The sequence below is a fragment of the Onychostruthus taczanowskii genome, unplaced genomic scaffold, assembly GCF_017590055.1.
Source record: "Onychostruthus taczanowskii isolate IOZ18803 unplaced genomic scaffold, ASM1759005v1 scaffold14, whole genome shotgun sequence".
In the NCBI taxonomy this organism is placed as follows: domain Eukaryota; kingdom Metazoa; phylum Chordata; class Aves; order Passeriformes; family Passeridae; genus Onychostruthus; species Onychostruthus taczanowskii.
The window spans coordinates 14,670,542-14,680,676 of NW_024498573.1; the positions used below are offsets into that span (position 1 = coordinate 14,670,542).

At 47.9% G+C, this 10,135-nt stretch overlaps 1 protein-coding gene across 2 annotated transcripts in view; it reads right to left on the bottom strand.

Moving 5' to 3' along the window:
- Positions 1-3,240, bottom strand: part of SLIT3 (slit guidance ligand 3) — a 471,830-nt gene extending 468,590 nt beyond the window's left edge. For both annotated transcript variants that reach the window (XM_041397819.1, XM_041397817.1), the window contains exons 1-2: positions 2,979-3,240; positions 2,546-2,797 (exon numbers count right to left, since the gene is read on the bottom strand). In XM_041397819.1, the coding sequence (XP_041253753.1) occupies positions 2,546-2,730 (185 nt within the window). In that variant the 5' untranslated portion in view covers positions 2,731-2,797; positions 2,979-3,240. The remainder of the gene's footprint in view (positions 1-2,545; positions 2,798-2,978) is intronic.
- Between the last annotated feature and the right edge of the window lie 6,895 nt (positions 3,241-10,135).

Sequence of the window (10,135 nt, forward strand, 5' to 3'; positions counted from 1 at the left end):
TAAGAAGATTACACATCAACCCACTGTTATGTCATAAATAGTTACAGGTTGCTGTGGACCACAGGGCAGAATGAGATACTCTGATATATCCTGTGGCTGGCTGATGTTTCAGCTGTGAGCAGAATTTACACTCAGAGGAATAGAGTCTTTTTCTCTCTACTGCTTACATCAGAAAGCCCAAGTTGGTGCAATTAGTAGAAATCTAGATTTGAAGAAACTGATACAAGCTTTAAAACAGTTGTAATGAAGATGTTGCTGGACGCTACAAAAACAGTGGAAGGCTCAAAATGGAATTACATAAATGAAAACTGAAAACAATATTTAAAATACAGATTAAAGTGTTACCACATGACCTTCTATATCCTATTTCCACAAGGTTTCAGCCACTGAATGATCCAACAATACACTATTTATATATGTTAAAAAACCCCAAACAAACCATCCAACACAGCTACATTTCACATTTATCAGTGGTGGTATCTCTGAGGTTAAATGTTCAAACTGAATATTGTGAAATCGCTACTATTGTTCTTTTCGAAGCCATTCATCTAAAATTTAAATCTGTAAATAACACCAAAAAAGAACAAGACCAAGACAGTGATTATGCTCTCCTTCATTCTTTTTAACACTTAACCTGCCAAAGCCAAAAGCCTTCTTCTGGCTCAGCTTCCTGCAGCAGGCAAGGAAAGTTCACATCTCTGTGATGTTCGTTCTCGCCAATGAAACTCAGTAACAACATGAAATCAGCCCCCCCTGAAACTCCAGCTACAACAAATTACCATTTATGAAATGGTTCTCAGGTGGCCAACTAACCTTGTGCTTGTGAATCACTTTAACCTGCAATTTAAAAGTTTAATTCTAGCCTTTAACTCTTTAAACCATTCACACGCCTCACCAGTGAAGCTCACAAACCACCCATGTTATCACACATTCTTGGCATGCTCCCCTGGTACTGGCTTGTTGTGGGATTTGTTGTTCCAGATTTGGGCATTTTTTGGCTCTGAAATGCCAGGTTGGTATCCACCAATTTCAGAGCACACCGTTTCAGACACAGAAGTTAAGGTTTCTATAGCACTGACATCTGAAAGCTATTGCTCACACAGCTGAGGTTAAAAGGAGGGCTGATATGGCCACAAAACATTAAAGGTTGTAGAATAGTGTAGTAAGAAAGCTGCATATTGCTATCATTTAAGAGCTCTCAGCGCTATAAAATGCATTTAGAAACAGCCAAGCATTCTATAAAATTTCATTCTGGGACAGAACTTAGCCTTTAGGAGTGCTCTTTGCACACAAACTTTGTTTGCTTAGTAACCTCATCCAGCTTTCTTCCTCGGAGGAAAAACTGCCTGAGAATGTGAAGTTTCCCCAAGTCTATGACCCAGAAGGAAATAAAACAGGAAGTCAGGCCATACAATCTACAGCATTTGCTTACAAGTTCAAAAACATTTTAAGTCAGGGGCCAACCCACAGGAGGCACAGCCGGGTGCGCTCTCCTGGGGTCACCCCGGAGCGCTGCGGAGCCCGGCCGGGGCTGTTTAACATCCCCCCTGGAATGAACGTGTCCCTTTAGCATCCCCCCTGGAATGAACGTGTCCCTCTCTGTGTCCCTTTAACATCCTTCCCTGGACGTGTCCCTCTAACGCTCCCCCTTGGAATGAATGTGTCCCTCTAACATCACCCCTGGAATGCCCCTCTAACACCCCTCCCTGGCCGTGTCCCTCCAGCATCCCCCCGGCCGTGTCCCTGTCTCGCACCGGGCACTCTGAGCTGTGCCATCTGCTATGCATTAAGGCACGTCAGAGACGCCGTCCCTTGCACCGAGCGAGTGCCAGAACTCTATCAGAAAACTCAACTTTGCTTTCAGCTTTCTCCCTAGGAACTCAGTGAGCAAGTAAAAACAGTCAGCTAAAAACTCCCGAGAACTTGCAATACGGGGGATTTGCTACGAACACATTCATTATTCTCCGTGCTCCCCACAGCGTTACGTTGCTATCATAAACCCTGAGGCAGATTAAAAATTGAATACCCAGCTTCCCCGCAGCAGTTTAAAACAGAAATTAGAGGCTGTTTAATGTGACTTCTCCGTTTGAATTAGTTTATGGAAGCAGTCGGTTTTCCATGGTGATGAAATCACCATGCTGAGAAAGTAAGGAGAAACTGCTACCAGCCGCCAGGTGAAAACATCCAGGTTTCTAATTGCATATTAAATTGCTGTTTGCACTGACAGTGATTACAGCCGGGAGCACTCCAGGTACAGCTCCGAACTCCATTTCAAGCAAGTCACTGCAAAACCCGATCGGGCGGCAGCTGAAAGTTACCGTGAAACTCTGAAACCGATCGCTGGTACAAAGGCACGGCGGCAGGAGCGCCGCAAGTCCCGAAAAGCTCCTCCCCTTCCCTCCTGAAAACATTAATCCGTGCTGGATTGCTGAAACTCCTGTTACCGAGTGCTCGGCACTGATAGGCAGGTGTTGGGAAACTCGTCCCAGGTGTTCCTACAAGTGCTCGAGAAGCCCTTAACGGGTTTTTTTTTTTTTTTACTTACAGTCTCTCCGCATTCCTGGGAATATCCCTCGGCACAGTTTTGAGTCCCAGTCCATGACAATCCACGTTGGAAGCAATACACGTACACTTATGCGGGCATCCTCCAACAGGCATCCAACTCACGGAGCTCCAAAAGCTCAGGATCGTTCCGAGGCACAGAAACGCGCTTCTCCCACCACACAACATGGTTCTCGATGGCTTCAGTGGGTATAAAAGTGAGCGCGAGCAGCCGGCCCTTAAAGATGAAATGCCTCTAAGAAAAAAGGGAAAAGAAAACAAGAGGCTCTTAGTACAGCCCAAGGGAACCCACCACTGCCATCATCGCCGGAGCACCAGCAAAGCTTCAAAGGCGCCCGAGAAGGTCACGTTAGGTGGAAGAAGGTGGGGAATTGCCTTTCGGGCTCAGGTTTCTTTCTGTTATCTACGAACGGTACCAGAAGGCAGATAGTTTAACAGAGCTCGAGCCAGATGCGTCCTCAGATGAAAGAGAACCCGGGAGCGGAGGCAAACACACACAAAACATCCATCGGGAGCGGCGGCAACCTCCAAAAACAGCCTCCTCCGCTCTGCACCGCCCCACCTGGGCCGGGCAGGTAACCCACGGAGGGGACGGCCGGGGCTTCGCAGCGACCCCTCCGCCGCGGGCCCGCCCCCGCCGCGGGCTGTGCCGGAGCCGTGCCGGGCTGTGCCGGAGCCGTGCCGGGCTGTGCTGTGGCCGTGCCGGGCTGTGCCGGGCTGTGCTGTGGCTGTGCCGAGCCGTGCCGGAGCAGCGCTGCCGCCGCTGCCGAGCGCGGAGCGGGGATGGAGCGGGGCGCGCCCCCCCCGCCGCGCCATTGGCCGCCGCGCCTGACGTCACCGCCCGCCCGGGCCCGGCCCGCAAAGCCGCGAGTTCGAGACCCGCGGGGAGCGGGACGGGGACCGGGACAGGGACGGGAACCGGGCAGCGCGCGGCGGGGCCGGCCCGGGGACAGTGCGGAGGGGACGCGGCGGTGCCTCGCATCCCCTTCTTCCCTTTCCCGCCCGGCGCTGCGGCGGGGGGATTCGGCTCCCGGAGCGGGGGCGAGCCCCCCCCCCCCGGCCCCGGTTCGGGTTTCGGGAAGGAATGTGCGGGCTGGAGCACGGGAACGGGAGAGCAGCGGCTCCGCGCTGCTCCTGCGCCCGGGGAGGCTGCGCCGCCTTTTGTTGCCCGCGTTCGCTCTCCCCGAGTACCCCCTGGCGGCGGCTGCTCGGCCGGGACACGGGGACACCGGGCTGTGCTCCCCGCCGGGGACACGGGGACACCGGGCTGTGCTCCCCCGCCGGGGACACGGGGACACCCGGGCTGTGCTCCCCGCCGGGGACACGGGGACACCCGGGCTGTGCTCCCCGCACACCGCCGGGGACACCGGGGCTGCTGCTACGGCACATCGCTCCGGGGACATGAGGACACCCGGACTGTGCTTCTCGCACATCGCTCCGGGAACACCCGGGCTGTAATCCCCGCACACCGACACCTTCTCGCACATCGCTCCGGGACACCCGGGCTGTAATCCCCGCACACCGACACCGTCCCTGTCCCTCTCCGGGAACACCCGGGCTGTGCTCCCCGCACACCGGCACCGTCCCTGTCCCGCCGCAGCCCGAGCGCGTCCAGTCCCGGGACTCCGCCGGGGTCACTGCTGGGCTTCGAGCGCTAAAGCTCAGCACCGAAAGTTGAAACTTGGAAAAATGTGCTTAATAAGACAAAAGCAGGGTCCGTGTGCGTGGTCATTCTGTTCTGATTTAAGGCTCACATATTTTAACTAAAGAGGGCCAAAAAAGGAGCACACCCCCAAAGTCCTAGAGCGCTGGGAAAGTGGCCAGTCCTGCCTCAAGGCATTTTTTTTAAGGTTAGTCTTGGCTCCTCAGCAGGTAGGGTTGCCCTGTAGTACATCATACACACAGTGACCTCCTGACCCAAAATAAAGCTGGTGGATCCACATCATGAACATCTGCCGGTTTCAATAAACCTTGTTTCTTATTTCACAGACTTAAAAATAGTTCAAAAGACAGGTTTATGACTAACTTACTTGGGAACACCGATAATCTGTTCTTTATCTGCATCACAAGGCTTGTGGTCCATGACTATGGAGTCTAGGCTCTGATCCTGTGGGTAAGGAAGTTTTCAATCAGGATCATGGCCAGCATTACCACAAAAGCCTCACAATGCTCCAAAGATTTGACATGGCTGAGTTACACTAGGATTCAGGTTCTCAGATGTGCCCAAAACATGCTCTCAACTTTTTTCTACAAATATTTAGTATTTTAAGTGAAGGGCTAGTAGCTAGTAGTTCACCACAAGCTATGGATGTGGCCTTCCAGTTTGCAGTAGCAATCCCAAATAACCTGTTCATTTCTGACAGAATTTTCTTCATGTTTTGATTACTGAAGTTTGGAATTACCTGAGCCATTCCTGCCCTCCTGGATAGCTGTTTTTGCCCAAACCAGTCAAGTGTCCCCCTTCACAGCCAGCAAAGCAGCTACTTGTCTACTGCCTTCTGTAACGAGCAAAGATTTGGCACTCAAGTGTTTCCCTGTGAAGGCAAATTTGTCAAAGAGCACAAGCAAGACCACAAGTTAACCTCCTTGTCTTTGCCTGAAAAAGCAAGAAAGTTGTTTTTCTCACATAAAAGTGAATTATTTGCATGAAAAATTGTATTTGTTTATAGAAACCACCTTAATCAAGCCTTGAGATTCAACCCCTTATGAGAGAACCCAAAGCTCAGTGCAGTGGCCCCTGTATAGCAGTATCCAGCCCTGGAGCTCAGTGGCAAGTGACAGGAGGTTGGAAAATGCCCAGAGGGATTTGGCTGTCACCCCCTGAGCTTTATGCTGTTTCAGAAAAGATTAGAAAACACTATCCCCTCATCCATCCCAAATTCAGAGAGACCAAAAGCTTGGGAAGGCATGCATCACCCTGCCTGGATTCCCAAATTAACCTCTCCTTTTCCAGATCAAAAGGCAGTGGGGAATGACTTTGACCACCAGCGTGAGCAGAAGTAAGTGGCAAAGCCCCAGAGGCCTGCCCAGCCTCAGTGCCCACAGCAGCCGTGATAAATGGGGGGTCTGAGCCGTGTCCCTCTCCTTTCCCTCTCCAGAGGCCAAGGCACAGCCAGCTCCAGGCATGTCACCGACACTCAGCACTATCTATTCTGAGGCCAGCACGCTCTGTCAAGTGTGAGCCTACAAGAGATCAGCTCTTGAACAAGGAACAGCTGGTTCAGACCAGGCAGGACAGAAATTGCACTGCTTAGGAAGACAAAGTACTCGCAAAGCTCTGAAGTCTCCTCTGCACAGACTGATGGGGTATGCCCTTAGCTCATTCTGACACTGAAAATACTTTCCTTGGAACCTGACTTCCCTTGGCAGCCAGGCAACATCATTCCAAGGAAAGGCTCTTTTCCTGTTCTAGTTCACTAGCAATCATCTGCCCAGCCCTGAAGATAGCCCTAAGGAGAGGCACACACCCCTCGCCTCAGGATGGGGGTACAGAAGCAGTTGGATGCTCAGTAAATAAGATTATAGGCAATGCAGACATCATAGCAAAAAACAATATCCCTAAAGCCTCTTCAACACTGCCATCCAAAGCAGTTGACATATTCCATGCTTCAGTGGTAATCCCTCACAATAAAATTTCCCTGAAAGACAAGTGAACCTGATTAAATGGCAGAAAAACGGATGAGCCAAAAGCCGAGCCTATCCTTGAAACATATTTAATTTTTATAAAAGCTAAGAGGCACATTCTCCTGCATTCCAGTTAAAACAGCTCTTAAAGGGAGATGGCCACATAATCTCAGGACACACCACAGTGGAGCAGGGTGTTAACTCTGTTGGTTTTCCTTCACACACATCCCATAGCTCCTGGCTCACAGCAATTGCCACAGGCTGGCAAACAAGTCACTCTTCATTCTCTTTCTAGGGCATTGGCAGAGGTCAGCACAGCAAGTGTAACACAAAACTGCACAAGGCTACAAATTATTGGATAATTTGAATAAATAAAGTTTTTCTTCCTAATATAAATACAAACTGAGGCAAGTTATTTTTAGGAGCCATCTAAAGCTGGACAGCTTTTATCTGTACTATTTCCTCGACTATTAGACACTACCAACATTTCCATATATGTAAAACCCCTTACAAACAAGATTACTATCAAAGGTGTGCTGTCTGCTCAGCAGGGATTTAAATCTTGCCTGCTGCTTCTGCAACAAGAAATATACTACAAGGAAATATAGTTTCTCTTAGTAAATTAGTAGTTCACTACTTAGAACATCTTTGAAAACTGACTAATATATAAATATTTGTTTTCAAGTAAGGAAAAAAAATAGCTTAGTTTTTTCCCCATAGCATGGGATGACATTTACTAAGCAGATGTTCAGAGTATATCTACATTCAAGCAGTGCTGCCACCTAAGTACTTCTATAGCTGCCTTCTCTTGAGAATCCACCATCAACATTGCCTTGGAATAGCAGCCTCCACACCAGCCTAGGAAAGCTGAGCTCTGGGAGCAGGGTGGGCAGAACCAGACAGAACCATCACAGCAGCTGCTTGGGGAGAGGTAAGGAGGGGGGGAAAAAAAAAAAGAAAAACCAAAATAGAAATCTGGACAATTTTGAGCTTCCAACACATTCTTCGCAAAACACGCAAGCACAAGTGTTTACAGTTAATTTCAAGATAAATTACATGGTGTGTCATGCATAACGTCACCGTGTCCCTTGTTGGGGACTTCCTGGGCAGTTGTGCACAGGCACACGCTGTGTAGCTTGTCTGAGAAGGGCAGGGCTCGCTGCAGTGGTGCTGTGCATGTGGCCTGCACATGTGCAGGACAGCTGATGGCTCCCAAATGCTCACTTTTTAGCATGCACAATAGTCAGTTGTCTAGAGGCCTGATGGGAACCGGTCAGCTGGATGAAGTCCTGAAATCTCAAAGTTTATGGCCAACAAGTAAGACCTACTGAAGGAACCCAAGCATGTGGCACTCTGGTTGAAGAGCACAAGAGCATCAGTGCTGCAGGAGTACCTGCACAGCAGAGCAGAGCTTCCACCAGCAGCAGCCAGGAGGGTGGAGAGGAAATGACTAATTTTGATCACTTCAAAGGAATCAAGCCTTGAATCTTATCATAAGTCACTCTGAACAGCTCCAAGAGGAGCTCTCAAGCACATCAGACACATCGCAGGCTGATGTGTGCCTTTCAAACCCCGCCCGATTTTAAAGCCCGTGATGCAAACACCGGGGCAGCGGCGACATACGGCGAGTTAAATAAAGTCTCCGAGCACATTGCCGAAAAAGGACATGAAGCAAAGCCTCGGGCACGCTGTCCACGCCGAGGAACCGGAGCTGGGGTTTCCCGGGAGCAGGCCGGGTTCGGTGCGAGCTGCCCGGTGCCGCCGTGCCGAGCCGGGCCGGGCCGGGCCGTGCCTCGGGGTCGCGGTGCCCTCTCGCGGCCGCGCCGCTGTCCCCGAGCCTCCCGCCGTCCTTCGCCGGGCCAGCCGAGAAAACAGGCGTTTGTTTTCTTTGTTAACGATGTTTGCACCTCTGCCTCCGTTTTTAAATATTGTGTGTATTGAAATAAGTTCTTAAAATACTATGAAATTAAAACAGTCATCAGATCCAAGATGCCGCTGAAGGTTACTGCTTCCTCTGAAATAGCAAAGGGATTACAAAGTCCAGCCAAGGAAAGAAGCTTTATATGCCCTTCAAACAGGTTAAAATATCAGCAACCTGCACATCTTTAGTCAAAAATCCACTCCCACCGGGAGAAGATGGCTCTGTGCCAGAAGGGTTCTGCCACTTGACCCCCGGCACACCTGGGATTCACCGTGTAGGACAAAAAGAGTGTGGTAACTTTAAACAACAAAGAATTTAAATGGGATTTCTTCCACTTAGAACTCTCATGCACAGTAATTATATAAGAGATCATGAATGAAACTTAAACTATCTATTTTCTCTCTTGCTTAGATTCAGAGACTGAATTGCAATTGTCCTTGAAATTTGGAATTCATTTATTCTGTCAGTTTAATTCTAATAATGGATGGTATTAAATTCACTTGCTCCTTATTATAGTTTCTAATCTGCTATTGCTTCAGTAGTCAGTAGGAAGTAGCAGAAAGCCAGCACAGAGATGGGATCATGCACCTTCACAGCTGCTGAAAATGTTTTAAATGTGTTAAAGAATTTTAAATTACAGCTTATGAAGTAAACAAAAAGTAGTTCCACTAAAAGCTTAGTAAATTAAATTAAGTTTTTCTGTATTAGATTTGTATCCTATATCAGAAACAAGCCTTCCACATTATATCCCCTCTGCTGCTCACCCTGCCATATATTCCATCAGCTCTGGAGCATTAACTATTGAGTTACCTGTCTCATGCACACACAGCTTGCTACAGCTTTTTCTGCTTCATGCTCAGCATTTGAGTAAATGAATGACCAAAAGAAGGAAAAGACAAGAAGCAAACACTACTATTATATGCTTTTACCACAGAAAAGCCTCTTAATAAATGAGCATTTTGTTCTTAAATCTGCAATCCATATGAACATGGCTTGCATGTAGCAGGCAATACTCAAGAAATTTTCTTCTATTTACAGAGAGTATAATAATCCTGCAAGGAAGTATGAAATTAGTTGGAAAATCTAAATAATTTCAATACTTATGAAACATATAAAAGGGCCAGGAGGTCACAGCGTGGCATCCTTTCAGGTTTGAGGGTGTTACTTTGGATACAGAACATAGCAGCCTTGGCAATGGTTACAGGACACATCAGAGAGTCAAACTGCACAACCCATGACCTTCACTACCACATGAAGGACTGGTTTAGATTCAGTTTGTTCTTCTCAGCTAGAAATTGTCACTAAGCAATTTTGAGAGATTCTGCATCAGAGGACATTTAGGGTTTGTTCTGTTGTTTGTTTTGTTTTTTCTAATACATGACATAGTTCATTATTCAAGGCAATTATTCATTATTCATGGCTGTCTACACCAGCAGTTGTTAAAACCCCCAAACAGAGGGGCACAAATCATGGCTAGAAATTTGAATACAGGCTTCTTGCTCCACCACTGAAGTGTGTTAAATGCTGAAGTCTTCAGAGCTGTAGGCCCAGAAGTGAACTCTTCTCTTGGACAAGAGCTAACAACTCCAAACTTTGGATAGAGACTGTCAGCTTTATAAGCTAAATATTTAAAGTTTTAAATATTTGACTACTTCCTCTGTTTGGAACCCAAATCAGAAAGATGGGGCAGGATTTACCCTAAATAATGACCTTTCACATGGAAAAAGTGTTTATTACCTTGCATTGTCTTAGAGGACAAAACTAAGCTGCAAGTTTTGGCATCTTTGGAGAAAATAAAGCATTCAAAGCTGTAATAAATCACACGTGTATTGTGATTGAATGTTATTAGCACTTGCACTTAGAGCAGTGCCACTGCCACAGTGTGAAATGTTCCATTACCTCACCCTGGATGCTTCACATGACCAATGTGTCGAGCAGAACTGTCTGGTTTTGAAGCATAAGTGCCTTCCTAGAATATTTGCTTCAAAAGGTGCAGCAAGAGAAGTTAAAATATCATTTAGCATGTGC